The following is a 19,451-nucleotide window of genomic DNA, read 5'->3' on the forward strand; positions in this document are numbered from 1 at the left end:
CCGTTGAGGTACGTTCAAGGACACCTCAGCTGATGCCATATTTCTTTTTCCTTTTCTTTTTTCTATCTTTATTAGCAAGGAAGAACAAAACTTTACTTTCGAATTCAAGTGTGTTGTATTAAGAATAGGGTCGGGTGGTGGGGTGGGTGGGGCGGGGCAAGAAGAGGAAATAGATGGAGGGGATTGGATGAGCTACGCGAAGATGGGCCTGATGGGGGAGTGGGGGTAACGTGCATTGAATTTTAATTAGCGGTTAAAACCGAATTGATGGGAACACGCACACCGATATCAATTTAGGTCACGTTGTAATAGATTTATTTTCTACAGGGTGTCGCGGTATGTTATTAAAAAATAGTTCTGTCTTTTTCTTTTTGGTTGGTTTAAAAGCAAATATAAAATAATAACCTTATTATTTTATATTAATTTCTTTTTTTTTTTAAATTAGAGGACAACAACGAGAATTGGTCGAAAGAGTGTTTTACAATGAAAGAAACATTTTTACAAAAGAATGCAAAAGTTGTTTTTTGTTTATTAATAACTAGTACAAATTGTTTATTACGTATACTATATTTCGTTTCGTGATTATGATTTGATAAGATGAGAAAGGAAACGAAAAATATATAAAAAGCTAACAAATATATATAAAATTGATATTCAAATAAAACAATAAAAATATTCCGTTTTCGTAAATAATGATTTGCCAAACAATTTGCGTGTTCTCTTTCTTTTTTATTTAATCTTTCTCTCATATTCTCTTTCTCTCTTTCTTTCTCTCCCTCTCTCTCTTTCTTTCTTCCTTTGTCACTCTCGCTTTCTCTCTTTCTTTTTTTTATTTCTCGATTTTATTATTTAATAAATGCAATTGCATAATTGAATATATAATTAAAAATAGCGAGATGAAAGATAAGATCGTTTAATAACGCTTGCCTAAATTTGTTTTACGTTTTTCTTTCGTTTCTTTTTCTCTGCAGGAAAAAGAAATTAAAGAAAAAAAAGTGTAAAAGATAAGAAAGAAAGAAATAACAAAAGAAGTGGTTAACTGACAATTAAATAAAGAAGAAAGGTTAGGAACACGATAAAAATCAAGAAATCATCGAAAACTTGTTAACAGTTTCAATAGTTGCTATGATTTTATTAAATAAGAATAACGGAATGACTCTTGTTGCTTTTTGTTTTTTTTTTTCTAGGTTAGAATTTTTAATCGAATTTGAAAAATAAGAAATTAAATTAAAAACATACGCGCGTATATTTATATATATATATAATTCGCGCGTATATTTTTATTTTAATTACTTTGACAATTGTTTCTTTTTCTTTTTCGTTCAATTTATAAATTTAAAACATTAGGCGCTTTTATTTTTTTTGTTCTTTCTTTCACAAAAGTCGCTTTTTGCCGGCTCGTAAAAGCACATTTTTGCAAATGGCTTCCTTGTTTTTTGTTTTAGCTAATTCAAAATGGCGGCATCGTTCCTCGAGAAGAAAAAAGAATAAAAAGAATAACATTTTCCAAAAACATAAAAAAAATTATTCCAATTCCATTCGAAAAAAAAATACAAATGCGTTGAATCACTTCGAATTTTTGTTTTTCATTTGACGTATAAGTATAAAGCGACTATTTGTAAAAAAATAAAGAACACAAAATAGCCTCTATGGGTATATTACTTATAATAAAATATAAAAAGATAATATAATAATAATAGAAAAAAAAGAAGAAAAAAAAGAAGAGAAAACAGAAAATCTTAAAAGTACAATTTAATAAACACAACGCGTTACAATTATGTTGGGCTTTATGGTGTGCGTGTGCATTGTGTTTGATGAACGAGCATGACGTGTGTTGTGACAAATGTTGTTGTTGTGGTTTTTTTTCTTTCTTTCTATATATTATTTACAGTTTTTAAAAAATATGATAAACGCATATACGAAGATTCCTTTACGATTTAAGTACATTCCAGTTTTGTTATTATTAAAATACATATTTATATCATATAAACATGTATATACACACATAAATATATTTACAGGGTGTCTCATGTCAGATATGATTAAACTATGATTTATATACCTATATATATCATTTAATTATTAGAAAACAAATGTATATATATATATATGAAGCGAAAAATAAAACAAAAAGTAAACAAAATAAGAAAAAAAAAAACAAAAGTAAGACGCAAAACGATTTATAATTGTCAAAACGATTAGAATAAGTATAACATTATCGTAATTTTACACACACGAATTCTATTACTTTTAATATTTAATTTAATAACGATCTGAGAACACCGTGTTACACATTTTTATAACAATTCAAATAATTATTTCAATGATTATGGTGGCGCGTTACGTTGACGTGAATTATTATTTCTATTATATATGTGGTTTCTTATTTACTATTTAAAATAAACGTTCAAATGATTAAAGGCACCTAATTACTTTAACTATTATTTTATATCTTTTATCTCTAATTACTGTTAATTATTATTATGATTATTATTTATTATTATAAAAGTAAGAAAGTAGCAAATTTCATACTGAAAGGTATGAAATTCTTGTCAATGAAATTGAAAGGAATCTATATTAAAAAACTATAACGGGTGTGATTAAAACTATTACGGGGGCGTTTCTTTTATTTTTTTTTTTTTTTCCTTTTTTCGTTTCATTGAATTACATTTGAACGTTTAATTTTCTTCCTTTATTTTTTTTTTTTATTTTTTTTCTTCTTATGGATAAATTATCGGTAACGCATCGTCGTCATTTTTATTTTTAATGTTGTCTACTTCGAAGTTTACTGTCGCGATTTAAAAAAAAATAGTAAGTTGGTGTAACGTAAAAAAACAAACGTTTTTGCGACAGATTACGCAAAGAAATAGTTTACGAACAAATTTCTCGACGAATATAAACGACGGAAACAAAACAAAAGAAAAAAAAAAGAAAAAACAAAAGAGTAAAAAAGTCATCCACTTTTTGTTTTTTCTTTTTTCTCTTTTCTTTTTTATTTTTATTGTTGTTTTTGTTGTTTGTCTTACACAATTAGCGCCGCCATAAACGAAAAAAACACTATATATATATACGAGAATAATAAAAAAAAAAGAAAAAATAAATATTATTTACAGAATATATGGGAAAAGAAACAAAAAAAAAAAAGATGTGAGATGGACATTGAAAATAAAAAAAAGAACAAAAAAAAAATAACCACCATAAAACGGACTTATTTTATCTATTACAATTATAGATTATTAAAAGTATCACAGAATTACGTTGAAATCCGAAGAAAATATATTCATTTTGGTTGTGCCTAATCGAATTATCTTTCCTTATATGCGACAAACATAAGTTTCCTATGATCAATAATATTAACATTTTCCAATTCAACTAGTTCAAACTCGTTAACGACGATAAAGACTTTTGTTTTCGACTTCGATTAAAAAATAAAAGAAAAGAAGAAAAAAAAATCCAAGTTTGAGAGCGAGAGAGACTACTAAAAAATATGAGGTAGGGGGGGCTGGGGGGTGGGGGGGTGGGTGGGTTTGCGCGCGTCTGACCCACAAATACAAAAAGTAAACTTCGACAATTTATTATACATTCCTTCAATGAGAGATTTGAGAAAAGAAAATGAAAATAATAAATAAAAATTACAAATCGAACAAAGGAGAACGACAATTTTTTTTGATAAAACACGATCGCGATTATAAAAACGTTATTTTAAGAAAAAAAAAAAAAAAAGAAAGAAAGAAAACAAAGTAACATGATAAATTACATTTGTTTAAAATTTTACGTTCTCGATCGTTTCAATGAAATCTATTCATCTTTCTTTCTCTCACATTTGAATAATAAATTTCGAGTTTGTTCTTAACATTAATAATATAAAACTAACGGGGTGTTGGGGGTATTTTAAAATCCGTCGTCTCTTATATTAAATAAAACTAAATCCAACGCAGATAAAGTATCCTCAACCGAATTGTGCGCGCCATTTTGTATGATCCTATTTAAATAACCTTTGCTCAATACTCTTAAACTATGTCTGAATGGTAAATCATCGGGATGTTTTAACAATAGGGCAGTATCGATACAGGTATAATGTATCATGCGTAGAACCTTGAGATCATTTTCAAGGGCGTGTCCGATAAGTATGGTCTCGGCTTTGATGAATTCCAATAGATCTTGTTGGACCATTTGAAGGGTTTTAGTAGCAGTTGCCAATTTGTTAGGTGTAATCCCGCGGAATCTGGTATTGTAATCGATAACTTTGGATCTCGGTATGACGTATTCGTTGTAAACAACGTGTCCGTGAATATTGACCAAACTGACCTTGGCCAATTCCAAACCGTTTTGCGTCGTAACCATTTCGCAATCTATCCCGTATATACCGTAAATACGATTTTCCGGTTGTATCTCGCTAGGTTTGGTACGCACGTAATCGATTTGGGGACTGGCAAAATTTTTCTTGAAACTTTTCCATATGTGGGACGACTCGGTTTTGCATCCCAACACGCTGGCACGATTTTTACAACACGTCCAAGTTTTAACCTTGTCTTTGTTATTAAATTCAAATCACCGGGATGGTGTACGCAAACGTCACGCCGTCCACATTACCATTCGCGCGATACAAGTAAATCCTTTAAGACACATGGAACAGCTAGTTTCGATGACGTTCATCACCGACGGTCGATATCGAGCTGCTCCTTTGTCTCATCATAGTTTCGTTGATGTAAGCCCTTCTCGAGGAGGACGTGAACGATGAGGATCTAACGCAATCCCGATTTTGTTGGCCGTCGTTGTCAATTTTGTTAGATGGGAGAAGATTTTTCGTCGTATTGTTAGGATTGATTCTTCGATACCGAACGGTTTGCTGCAAATTATTGACGATTGTTTGAATCTGGCATCGAAATTCCACGCACAGGGAGAAACCAGCTCTATTAAATAAAGCGTGCGTGTACGACGTACAAAACTGTCGATCGCACATATGGTATCGTTGATCGCGAGAATTCGTCGCGTTTAGTTGAACGAAACCCGTCGTACTTTTGCTGTGGATATCTTCCTTCGCTCCAATAAGGTGATACCACCGTTACAATTAAAGTTTGGATGACATTGGTCCGATATCGATCTGTCCCACAATGTCCTTTCAATTGAATACCCTTGCCAATTGGGCCAGCCAATTGTCCGGCCAATTGTTCGCTCAATTGTTGCAGATAAATGTTTGGACAGAGGTATACCTGTTGTTGAGGAACGATCGAACGACAATTGCGTTATGATTGTTGACGGACATCAATGCACGTACAATTGATGAAAAGTATACGTTCCTTGCCTTTTGTTGATAATGATTCTAACTTGCATACGTTTTTTGTTTGATTGTACTCTGCGGTATATACAATGGTTGTTGTTGGTGTGTTGTTGGGCGTTGTTGGTGTTTGATAAGCGGAAGCGATACCCAATGACAGTTTCTACTTTGATTGGCTGCTTGACGATACATTTTTCCTGCTGATGCGCTGATGCTGCTGTTGTTGCTGCTGCTGTTCCTGTTTGATGATTATCTTCATTCCACCATCACATTCGGCAAATTTATTTGATAACTCACGATAACGTCCGATCGATGCTGATACGTTTATATTACGTCGATTAGGTGCATATGAATACGATGGTATTGTTGTTGGTAATGTTGACGCCTTTCCTGTTACTTCCATCGTTGCTGCCACAGCAGCTCCACGGTTTCCATCATCGTCATCATCCATTTGGCCGCTTACAATCTTTATGTCAAAGATAAAAAACAAATTTATAATGAGCACACATTATTTTTTTATTTTCTTTTTTTTATTTATTTATTTCTTTCTTCTTTCTTCTTTCTTTCTTTTTTCTTTCTTTTTTTTTTTTTTTTCTATCCTCTTTTTATCCTTCAATTTTTATTTTTATTTTTAGTTTTCAGTTTTAGTTTTGTTTATTTTTTGTCTTCGTCATTATTAATCATCATCCGTTTGTCCCTACGATTTATTCCAAGCTAAGTCGACGATTTAACAACGTTGTTTATTTAACAATATTATTATTTTGTTATATGATAAATCATTCGAATTTTAACCCATATATATATTTGTTTGTTCTGCTATATAATGGGTTAATTTAAGAATAATATATTTCAAAAATTATAATTACGATTAAAAAAGAAAAAAATACTTCAACTAATCGATCGTTAACTCGAGTATCGCGAATTGTATTCGCAATTATTCGCAACATTAATAATCTCTATCTATATTATTAATTTTTTTTTTTTCATTATATCGTTTAATCATGTTTCATGTTTTTTTTTTTTTTTTTTTTTTATTATTTAGAAACCGGGAAAGTTTGTATGAACATTTTCTAATTAATCGTAACGGCTTTCTATATGGGGGGGAGGGGGCAGAGGGGGGGGAGAGGGGGAAACACCGTTAATTTATAGAAAGTAGAATAAATGAGGTCGTAAAAAAGTGTAAAAAAACAGATATGACAAAACGAGTATTTATTTATTTTTTTTTGCTTTTTTCGTTGACGCGCCGGAGGAGCGGCGGGGGGTAAGGGGTCTTTTCTTCGTCCCTCATTTTATTTTCTTTTTCGATTTAATTTCTTTTCTTCGATTCGAGGAATGCAAAACACGAGGAACGGGGGGGGGGGGGGACACGTCTCTTTAACATCTAGGAAATGAGAAAACGAGATAAGAAATAATAAAACGATGACCCAGATTATAAAAATGATTAATTATTATATGTAATAAAATAAATAAAAAGAAAAAATATAAATAAATAAAATAAAATAATAATTCCCCCACCACTCGACACCCCCAAGAAATCGTTATATTCGTTTTATTAGTTGGTTAGTTAATCATTTTCATTCGATATTTAATATTCTTAATTTTACGATCAATAATATTTACATTATTATAAATAAATTATTTATAAAAAAAAAAAAAAAAAAAACAACATTGTTGCGTGTTAATATCGATTCGATAGCAAATTCACGAAATTATGCCCCCCCTAATTATTTATTAAACGTTTCGTTATATTTCAATGAATACAATTCGCAAATTAGTTTTATCATAAACACCAGCACACATAGACGCACGCACATACACACATACATACACATACTCTCATAGATATCGTATTTTCCTATGTCGAAAATTGTAATTTTCTACGGAAAAAAAATGAAAAATTATTATGAAAATCATCGTGAATTAGATTAATTAATTAATAATTAATTAATTATCATGAATTAGATTATTATGACAAATATTGTTAAATGAAAAAGAAATTATTATATGGAAAAAATTATTATATGAAAATATAGAATTATTATAATATTTATTTATTTATATTATATAATTATATATTATATAATAAATGAAAAAAAGAAATTATTATATGGAAAAAAATTATTATATGAAAATATAGAATTATTATATATTATTTTTTATTATATAATTATATATATATAATAACTGAAAAAGAAATTTTTATATGGAAAAAATTATATATGAAAATCTAGAATTATTATAATCTTATTTATTTATATATATTATATATATATATATAATATAATAAATATAATATATAATAATCAACTGACACGTGCGTTTGTATAAAACAATCTGAACTGGGTGGAGTGGGTGGGTGGTTACCTTGATTGGTAGAGGAGGGGGATAGAAAAAAAGGAGGAAAAAAAAAATTAAGGAACGATTAACTCATCGTGTTACATTGTTACACCGTTACGTCATTTAAATGAAATCATTACACGTGTCTACCCCCTCTACCCCCTACCCCCATTCCCATAGAAAACTGCACGCGTGTTTCGTTGATGAATGCATCATGCTACTACGCATATTCCTATTGAAAGTATTATAAAAACCCCCCCTGCCCCCTGCCCCCCAAAAAGAAATTTATTTTTCATTATTATTAAAATTAATAAAAATTAATAATAAAAAATAATTAAATAATAAATAATAATAAATATCTTCATTACTATTAATAAATAAAATTAATAATAATTAAATAATTATTAAATAAAAATTAAATAATAAAAAATAATTAAATAATAAATAAATAAAAAATATAATATATAAATTTCTTATATGTTTGTTTTCTTCTTCTTTTTTTTTTTCTTTAATTAATAATAATAATTGTGTGTATGTACGTGTGTTTGTATGTGTATATATATTATGTATGTGTGATGATGATCTAATACAGAAGCGCATGAGATCAATGAAAAATGTTTAAATAAGAAATAAGTATAAATAAGATGATAATTAGAAAGAAATTTGAATGAACAACGGACGAAGAAGATCTAATATGACGATTTTTGCGTTAACAAATTTATAAACAAATATAAGATTTTCATTTTTTTTTTTAATATGTTAAACGTTTGTTTGTAATAAGATTTTTTTGGTCGTTCGCGCATTTGCATATACGATTATAATAATAATAATAATACTACTATGCATAAAATATCTTTAATTAATATAATCTAATAATATAAATAAATTGTTGAAATTTGTATATATTCCGATGATCGTTAAATCGATATTAAATCTTTTAATCTCGTTGATTACCTTTTTTTACTCGTCCTATTTTATCTTCTTTTTTCTTTTTCCTTTTTCTTTTTCTTTTCTTTTCCTTTTCTTTTAAATAAAAAGAAAAATTACGTAATATTGTATTAAGAAGGGGGGCGGGGGAAAGAAAAGAAAGCTATTAAAAAAAATCTCTAACGATCGTTACAACGTAAATTACACCATTAACGATATTTTATTTTAATTTGTGTGTGTGTTTTTTTTTTTATCTTTTTATTATTTTTTTTTAATCTTCGATCTAACGCAACACTGTCGACTTATCGAGGATAATAATTCGTAGAGAGATTCGGTGATTGAAGAATAATAATTTAATCATTCAATTTAATATTATTAACAAATTTTTATGTATCCGTTCGTCCGATTCGATGGAAATAAATTCGTGGCTGACCATAAATAAACAAACCAAAAACAAAAACGAAAAAGAAAAAAATTACGAAATAAATCTAAAATGCGAATAATTGAAAACAACGATTACGAATGAAAGTATTGCGAAATTTAAATGATTCATTAATATTATTATTATTATTATTATTATTATGATTAATTTAATTATCAATCAAAAAGAATTAAATATATTTTTTATTTTTTTTCTATTGAATCGAATTCGGACAAACACTATCCTGATGAATGAATGAAAAAAAAAAAGAAAAATCATAAATAATTTAAAACGAACATAAGAGAAGAGCATAATGAATAATTAAATACATAAATGATTCATACCTTCGGCACAGGATGCAAGCTGTTTCCCGTTGCTAGAGAAACTCATGTTGAAAATGTTACTGGTGTGGCCCTTCAAAGTACCGACAACCCACGAATGCGAAAATTCTTGTTGCACCTCGCGGCGTCTTTTATTTTTCGTTCGTTTGTTGACGTTGGAAGTCGACGCAGATCCGGAACACGAATCCCTCGAATCGATACCTTGGTTTTGTTCTCCATTTGTAGTATCTGGAAATAATATTAACGTATTTTATATTAATATTTATTCGAAATTAATTTGACACCCGTTAGAATATACATTTATTTTTATTTATTTATACGTTCATTGAAATTATATAGAAATACTGAAATATTCTCGTTGGGATCTTTTTACCAGCCGTTTTTTTTGGGCGGGAGTTGACCCCAACCGCATGTTGCTTCCAGAACCAATACCCGAATCCAGTAACATAACCCTATTTTTTTCTACCATTCACAGCTTAGTAACTGGAGCTTCTACCGCCGCCATTTGCAATTCGGGAACTCCCTAACCTCTGGTTACAATGAAAAACTATATTTCCTATCAAACCTAAATGAATTTTGTTAACGCGTTTATTTATCGTTTTGTAATATTGCAAAATTCGAATAAATAATTTTCAACGATTATTAATTAATTTTTATCTCAAATTTCTAAGATGTGTTATATAGTTTATTTTTCTTCTATTTCTAGTTTAATCGCTATAGTATTAATAAGTATAAATACTTTTATAGAAAGATAAATAAATTAATTAATAATATTCTTTCGACAATCGTAATACACTAAAAAAAAAAAATCGTAAATACAAAGAAAAAATTACAAGATAATAAAAGATAAGAAATAAATCGAGAAATGATAAATGAAAAATAACGCGGGTATCGCGTTCGCGTTCGATTAATCTATCGATTCGCACCGTCAACTTCGATTATATGTATAACTGACTTTTACCCCACCTCACCTCTCCCCCTAACCACCCCCTTTAACCCTCTCGTTAATTATTATTCTCAATGTTTCATCGTTCACGTTTTATCTCGAATCTTTTTGAAGGAATTAATTAATTGACTTGGCAAGTAGAAAAAAAGAAAGAAAAAATAAAAAAAAACACACGCACACACACAAAAATAACAAACGAAAAAGAAAAAATAATAATTATAATTGTTAATAAATCTCTCTTTCTCTCTGTAGAACGAATGTGCGAAATTTATCTTTTTTTCTTTTTCTTCAAAAATACTAAGTTATAAAAGGAAAGAAAATAAAACCAAGACGAAAGATTGATACTTCGAACGTATCGAAAATGATGATTCACTTAATTTATGTGTATACGTACACGAGTACACGTACAAGTACATACACAGGTGCATATACAGGTACATACTTGATTTTTCGTATAATTGTAACGAGAAATGTGTGCACAGTCTGTGGTTTTATGGAATTCGTACGAGTAACTGACAATATTGTTCCAATCAACGATGAGAATATCGCTTTGCTTTTTTCTCTTTTCATTTAATGAGAGGGGGCAGGGTGAGGGGGGGGGAGGAGGAGGTTAGAGGATTTTCGAGATACTTCGTTTTTTTTTTTTTTTAATTATTCGCGTCGTGAAAGAAAGAAAGAAAGTGTCTTGGAATGAAAAATATTGTTTTTTTTTTTATCGAAAGTATATATTATTGTTTCGTTTCTCAAAAGTTGCGCGGCAGTTCGATTAATCAACGTTTGATTGTTCAGAAATAATGTTTATCGAGAATTGGTTAAAGTTTTCTTTTTTCTTTTTCTTTTCATCGCGGTCTCTGATATATATTTACAATTTTATTTTCATTATCGTCTATTTTTAATTCACGGTTGTCTTGCTCATTGTTATTACTGTAACGAAGAAAAAGCAAAAAAAAAAAATATATATTTCCTTCCTTTTTTTTATTTTACATTTTTGTTCTTGTTAACAAATCTTCCATTTATGTTAACATTTGATTGGTTATTTCGAAATATTAAACAAAGGTTTAACCAAGTTAACCAATGATAACCTATCTATACCTGAACATTCATAACAAGCACATTTTTTGTTCTAGTGGACATTTTTGGAACTAAAATGAACCGCATCTCGATAGTTTAAGGACAATTTTGAAACGTCTTACGTATAAAAAAAAAGAAAAAAAGATTAGATTCACGATTGGATAATATGAATATAAATGTTAAACATAGAAAGAGGACAATAATTGAAAGGTAAAGGTTAGGATGATTTTATTTTGATGTTAGTTCGAAAAATCATTTCTTTGATTTTGTTTCCAAACAGACATTTGGCTTCAAGCTGTGTTCCATAAAATGTTTTATTTCATCTTTAGGAACAAACATTTGGACTTAATGTGTGCACACACAATGATTTATTTTACCTTTTAGGATAAACATTTGGCATCAAGATGCGTTCGAAATGTTTTCATTCGTATTTTGAGTGTATCAACTGAAAAAGTGATGAAAAGAAAAATAGAAACACTACGAAGAGAATGTATTTTACGAATAAAAGAACCCGGAAGAAAAAAAAAGGTCAAAATTACTTTGTTTGAAATTTCTTAGATGTTACCCCCTATTGTACCAACTTTCACCAGTTTGTTTCGGTCACATTTTCTCTTTTCCTTTTTTTTTATTTATCTTCAATACTTTATTATATAAATATCTAAATATAGAAATATATATTATATATTATATAAATATATATTATATGTTATATAAATATATATTATATATTATATAATATATATTATATATTATATAATTATATAATATATATAAATTTGCTTTCATTGTTTTTACTTTTCCAAAAATTATTAATATTTTTATAAATATTCATTTGTTATTCTAAATCAATGTTATATATTCCCATACTTTATCGTAAATAATTATTTACACGTTATTAAATACACGTTCTTTCATTAATAACATTCTTATCAGAAATATCAGATAAGAAATTTCTTCATATCAATTTCAATTGGTAAATTGATATTTTTAAATCAAGAATAACATTATGTTAATTGAGACTAATATTTCTATGGGGTTTACGTTGATAGATGATATTAAGTTTAGTACACAACGTTTATGATTTATTTATTTCGATAATTATTTCTTAACATTAATGTAATCTATGGGAAAACATACATAACTTTCATTTTATGGTATATATAACTAGTTGATAATTTTCTATAAGATATTCTAAATTTATAAGTATTAAAATAGAATATATATATATATATATATATATATATATATATATATATTTATTAATTAATTCTGTAAATTCTGAATCATAAAATAATATATATTATACAAAAATATGTAATATAAATTATATTATATTATATATAATTATCTATATAATATAATATAATAATATAATAAATAAATATAATAAATAATATAATATATTATAATTAATATAATTATATAAAATATAAAAAATATGAACTTTGACGATGCCAGTTAAATTAATTATCGAATTAACCGTCTAATATTTCAAATTAGTGGAAATAAAATAAATATTTTCTAGAACCGTAGATTTCTTTTAGAAATATTAGAAAGTGTGATAGAATTATAAACAAAAGTTAAACAGGATAAGGTAATAAAGGTGGGAAGGGTTTGATTTTAAGCACATAGGTGAGTGGAAAAGAGATAGAAATGTTAAATGAACAAATGTTAAAAACATAAGTGGGTGGGATGGGGGATGGGGGTTGGGGGTGGAGATTTCATTTTAACCAAATAGGTGAGTGGGAATATGAAATTAACAAAATATTAGGGGTGGGGGTAAGAGTGGGGATTTCATTTTAACCAACGTAGATGGTAGTGGAAAAGAGATGGAAATATGGGGGTGAAAATTTAGAGAAAAAGGTGGGGATTTTTAGGAGTTTTCTATTTTTCCTATTGGTTGATTTTCAAACATAGGAATAGGACAAAGGGCTTAGGTATAAAAGCTGACCGCTGAGGACTCGAACCTTCAGTTTTTCGAAAACCTAGAGAGCTTAGAGATCAGAGAGTTTAGTTAGTGCTTAGAGATCAGAGAGTTTAGTTAGTGCTTAGAGAGTTTAGTTTTGATTTAGAGAAGATGGGTATAAAGATAGTTGAAGAAAAAACAAAAAAGGATAAGGAGGAGAGCAGAAAAGAAGAAGAAGAAGGAGCGTGGGGTCCAAAAGGTATGTACAATTTTGTATAATTAATTATATTCAGTTTCGTTAAAAATTAGATTTCTTTTCTCTCGTTTAGTTTCGTTTAAGTTTAGTTTAATTTAATTTAATTTAGTTTCTTCTTCTTCTTCTTGTTATTACGCGTAAATTTGTCCTAATCGTAATCGGTAATAGTGATTTTAGTTTTTTTTTTCTTTTTTTTTTTTTTTTTTTTTTTTTTTAAAATTGTGTCGAATAATTTGGATGAAAAAGAATTATTCGTAGTTACATTTTATTATTCATCGAGAAATAAATTGAATTATCCGTCTATGTGTGTGCGCGTGTCATTCGTGTGATCCGATAATTTTTCTTATTTCATTTAAAAAAAAAAATATTTTTTTTTATAATCAAATGGAAGAAAAAAAAACGTTAAAATAGAAAACGGTATTAACGTAAAGGAATAAATTTCATTGAACGTATTCTCGAGTGATCCGATAATTTTTTCTTATTTCATTTAGAAACAAAATATTTCTTTTTTTTTATAATCAAATGGAAGAAAAAAAAACGTTAAAATAGAAAACAATATTAACGTAAAGGGAATAAGTTTCGTTTAACATAAAATAATTATCATTACTATCGTGTTATCTTATCGTGAATAATTTTATTGCATTATTGTTGTATTAAATAATTAACGGTGATATAAAAAAAAAAAAAACCGTGTAGAAAAAGTTAATTAATAATTAAAGGATTTTGGGTTAAAAATCGTTCAATTTCAATAATTCGTAATTTGAATAGTAAGGAAATATTTTGTACAATGAAACAAAAAAAAAAATAAGAATAAGAAGAAGAAACAACGGTGTTCATAAATCAATTAAATCGTAACCCTTTGCACTCGTTACTTAATACTTCGATTATTTAACTTATTATTATTACCGAATAGAAATAAAAATAGCAAATATAATTTCGATACGCGTTTATTAAAGAGAACGTGTTAAAATATATTGATAATATTTAACAAAAAAATTTGAATAAACGAGGACGCGAATAAAATAAAATTAAATCAAAAAAGTGTGGAAAAAAAAAAAAAAAAAAAAAAAAAAAAAAAAACTTAAAACGAGATAAAAGAGAGAAAAGGAAGAAAAAATAAGAAAAAATTAGAATAATAAATAAAGCTTATCTTTTGTTTTTTTCTTTTTCTTAGATATACAAGATAAAAAAAATGGGCTGGCATTAGAAGTGACTGCCAAAACAACGTACTTTGTAAGAAGGTTACAATCGTTATTGAAAGCGAAATCATTAACCAATGCAGAATCTAATTTGGGTAGTATTTCAACATTAGATACGCAATCATTGTATAATTGTCCAATAGAATACAATAACAAAAATTATGACACAATGTCGTTAAATATGTCAATGTGCGATAACAGAATTGTTGATAAAGAAGACAACAAATGCTTGATGAAAGTATTGGATAATGTTGACAATGAATTGTTAAAAATTACAAAAAATGCGGATAACCTATTCGTAATATTAACAGCCTATATTCATACAATTTTTTATTTAATAGAAGCAGGTTATCCGCATTTCATTGATATTTATAATACAACAACAACGATCGTTTTCCCAAGTAGTTCGGATAATTCTCCGTTATACGAACTCCGATGTCTAAAGTGTTTTAGATGGCACACCATGTATAAACACACGGTTTTAAATGACAACGAGAGGTGCATATCTCACAAACAGTATTTACAAAAAATTAGAAATACTGAAAAGAAAATGTGGCCATGTTGCCGCAAGGGTGTTAGTAATGTAGGTTGTGAAAAGACAACAAATCATGTCTGGGTTAAATTTGTACAAAAAAAAGACAATTTTAAAGATTATATCCAAACTAAACCCGCGAAGGAAAGGAAAGAATATTACGGGATTTACGGGTTGGATTGTGGCATGGTGTCGACTATAGAAGGGAAACCTTTATTATCGGATGTAGCCTTAGTGGACATTTACGGTAATGTCGTTTACTATACATATGTTAATATTCAAGGCGAAATTTCTAATAAAATGTGTAAAGAGAAATATGAACGAATTAGAAAGTCTACGAAAACTTTTGAAACGGTTAGAAACGAATTATTAGAATTAATAACTTCCGAAACGATATTAATTGGGCACGGGTTAGAAAACGATCTCCGTGCGTTAAAAATTATTCATTACAATGTTATTGATACTTCATTACTATTAAATAGAGAAAATGGATTTCCCTGTAAATACAAAGTACAGGATTTGATTAAATATTTTTTTAAACAGGAGATACAAATCGGGGCACACTCGTCCGTCGAGGACGCATATGCTTCTATTAAATTAGTATTGTACAAAATTTATTACGATGGCTTTAATAGTGATATAATTAATTCAATTTCGACGATAACAAAACAGATAACAGATAAAAATAATGCTAAACAAAATAATATTCAAAGGGGGGAGAACATTTTTCATCCGGAAAAAACGATTCATGGCCCGGAGAAAAAATTAAACAAGCAATCAAAACAAATTAAAGTAAAAAAAAGGAAACCTCGTTTGAAAAAATAATTAATTATTTGATTAATTTTTTTTTTCTTTTTTTTTTTTTCATAATCCCGCATTTTCTATCTATAGGGGAATTTGTTATGTTTTTTGTTAAATTACTTTTTTTATTCGGCATGCGATTATTTATTTATTCATTGTAATGAATCATTTGTAATGCGTATTGGAACGTTTCTAACTCGTGTGTCACTTTTAATAAGTTTCAGATTTTATTGCTAATATTTGTTCGTGAATTGTTTCAAATAGTTTTTCGAGAATTCCATTTTTGTATATATTTTTGTTTGTTTCTCTTATTTATATTGTTTATATTTGTTATATTTTGTTAATATTTGTTTATATTAGTTTTTCATATTTCTCTTTAGTCTTATTCAATTTTTTCTAACGTATGTAAAATATACAACAACGTAAATGATCCTATTGGTTACATTCGATAATATTAGTTTCTCTTCTTCTACCATTCCACACAATCAAACCATAAATTTTCATTCTTTCTTTTCACTCGTGGGTTTCGGTCCTTTTTTTTTTTTTTTTTTTTCTTTCTTTCCTTTTTTCAAAATTTTACGTCGTCTTTTCGCAACCTACGTAATGGTCAACCCTGACGCAACCCTGACGCCACCCTGATGCACCTCTATTATAGAAAAAACCGTGTGTTTGACATGGATACATCTTCATACACACGTGACATTAATTTAACACGTTCAGCAGTTACTGCCAATTTTTCGTTCACTTAAATTCGCATAACTCTGAACGGGTTAAATTATTATTCGGAGTTCGCATATGTTATTTGATCACTTGGGAAATCAATTGTTGTTATTTTTAATAATTCATTTCGAAATTATCTCAATACTTCATTAGGGCATTGGTTTTCTATTTGTAAATATTTTTTAACTTAACGATACATTATATTATATATATATACATTGTATTATACATTTAATGTAAATATGACATTGTGCGGAAAAAAATTTTTGTTAAAAATATTGCACGATAATGAAATAATTAATAATGATTCATATTCGATTATTACAACGAAATCAACAACAACAACAACAACGACAAAATTATAACATCAGTTAAGTGTTACACCGATGAGAGAACAATTTGACAAAATTATAACATCGGTTAAGTGTTACACCGATGAGAGAACAATTTGACAAAATTATAACATCGGTTAAGTGTTATACCGATGAGAGAACAATTTGACAAAATTATAACATCGGTTAAGTGTTATACCGATGAGAGAACAATTTGACAAAATTATAACATCGGTTAAATGTTATACCGATGAGAGAACAATTTGAAATCCTGGAGTTAAAAAGAAAAATGTATTTCTCGAATTGAATCTTTATTCAAATGAAAAGAAGCAAGAAATATTTATTTTTATCAATAGTTGTTCGTGCAATTTATATGAAATAGTTTGTAAATTATGTTTTGACAATTATACATTGATTGTTTATCTACGAAATACTACCAAAATTATAACATCGGTTAAATGTTACACCGATGAGAGAACAATTTGACAAAATTATAACATCGGTTAAGTGTTATACCGATGAGAGAACAATTTGACAAAATTATAACATCGGTTAAATGTTATACTGATGAGAGAACAATTTGACAAAATTATAACATCGGTTAAATGTTACACCAATGAGAGAACAATTTGACAAAATTATAACATCGGTTAAGTGTTATACCGATGAGAGAACAATTTGACAAAATTATAACATTGGTTAAATGTTATACCGATGAGAGAACAATTTGAAATCCTGGAGTTAAAAAGAAAAATGTATTTCTCGAATTGAATCTTTATTCAAATGGAAAGAAGCAAGAAATATTTATTTTTATCAATAATTGTTCGTGCAATTTATATGAAATAGTTTGTAAATTATGTTCTTTTGTTAAATCTTAATTATGTTTTATTATACTATTAATTGTTAATAGCTATTGTATACGACTTTTTAATTGTACCGTTATCGTCTTAATCTTCTTTACAACTTGTTATTGTTTATAGATTTTAATTATGAGATTAATTGTTAATGAATTTTAAACGTTGCCATATGAAACCACTATTGTGGTCTTTTTTTGTTTTGTTAATTTTTGTTGTTGTTTCATTTATTTGATTAACTAAAATGTTAGATAAAAGACTGATTACTTATACAAAGACTGAATGTTAAACTTAAGGGGTTATACGCAGCTAGAATTTTTAAAAAATCGATTTTTTCGTTTCGAATTTTTACACAATCTTCTTAGATATATTCTTCAGGTATTAAGTGCAAGGAATAATTTTTAAAAAATTTAGTACTATTTTTTTTTTAACAATTTAGAGCGAAAATTTTAGTCAAAAAACAAACTTTTTTTCAAATAGACGCTATTTTGTCAAAAATCAAAATTTTTAATATTCCTTCTGCTTAATATCTGCATTAATCTATCCTTTAAAAGAATCCACCATATTTTTTAATTTCAATAATCCAATAACCCCTTAAAGACTGTTTTATCAAATATTATTTGTAAATTATTAGATAAGATTAGATGTAATTAATGATAAAAGTTATTAAAAATCAAGTACATTTTTTCTTTTTACAAAGTAAGGTAATTTAACGTTCAAATGTAATCCAACGATTTGGATTTACACAACTAGTAGATAAGTTCTTTTTTAATCAGATTTCTATCAAATTTACTGACAAGTATTGTACACACCTTATATTAGAACATTTTTTATTTTTTTACTTTTTGCATTGTATAGAATCATGATCGTGAAACCAAATATGTACATATATATATTTTATACAAAAAATAATTTATATTAATAATATATACTTTTATTATTTTTGTAAACAAATTATTTCATTTTTTATTCTTTTACTTTTTGCATTGTATAGAATCATGATCGTGAAACCAAATATGTACATATATATATATTTTATACAAAAAAATTTATATTAATATATATACTTTTATTATTTTTGTAAACAAATTATTTCATTTTTTATTCTTTTACTTTTTGCATTGTATAGAATCATGATCGTGAAACCAAATATGTACATATATATTTTATACAAAAAATAATTTATATTAATAATATATACTTTTATTATTTTGTAAACAAATTATTTCATTTTTTATTCTTTTACTTTTTGCATTGTATAGAATCATGATCGTGAAACCAAATATGTACATATATATATTTTATACAAAAAATAATTTATATTAATAATATACTTTTATTATTTTGTAAACAAATTATTTCATTTTTTATTCTTTTACTTTTTGCATTGTATAGAATCATGATCGTGAAACCAAATATGTACATATATATTTTATACAAAAATAATTTATATTAATAATATACTTTTATTTTTTGTAAACAAATTATTTCATTTTTTATTCTTTTACTTTTTGCATTGTATAGAATTAT

General features: G+C 27.3%; 1 protein-coding gene across 2 annotated transcripts in view; it reads right to left on the reverse strand.

Annotated features, from left to right (window-relative positions):
• LOC122526775 (transducin beta-like protein 2) overlaps positions 1-19,451 on the reverse strand; it is a 40,845-nt gene that overhangs the window by 8,787 nt on the left and 12,607 nt on the right. For both annotated transcript variants that reach the window (XM_043650310.1, XM_043650309.1), the window contains exon 2: positions 9,308-9,532. In XM_043650310.1, the coding sequence (XP_043506245.1) occupies positions 9,308-9,532 (225 nt within the window). The remainder of the gene's footprint in view (positions 1-9,307; positions 9,533-19,451) is intronic.

Source organism: Polistes fuscatus, unplaced genomic scaffold, assembly GCF_010416935.1.
Source record: "Polistes fuscatus isolate 324 unplaced genomic scaffold, CU_Pfus_HIC Scaffold12, whole genome shotgun sequence".
NCBI lineage: Eukaryota > Metazoa > Arthropoda > Insecta > Hymenoptera > Vespidae > Polistes > Polistes fuscatus.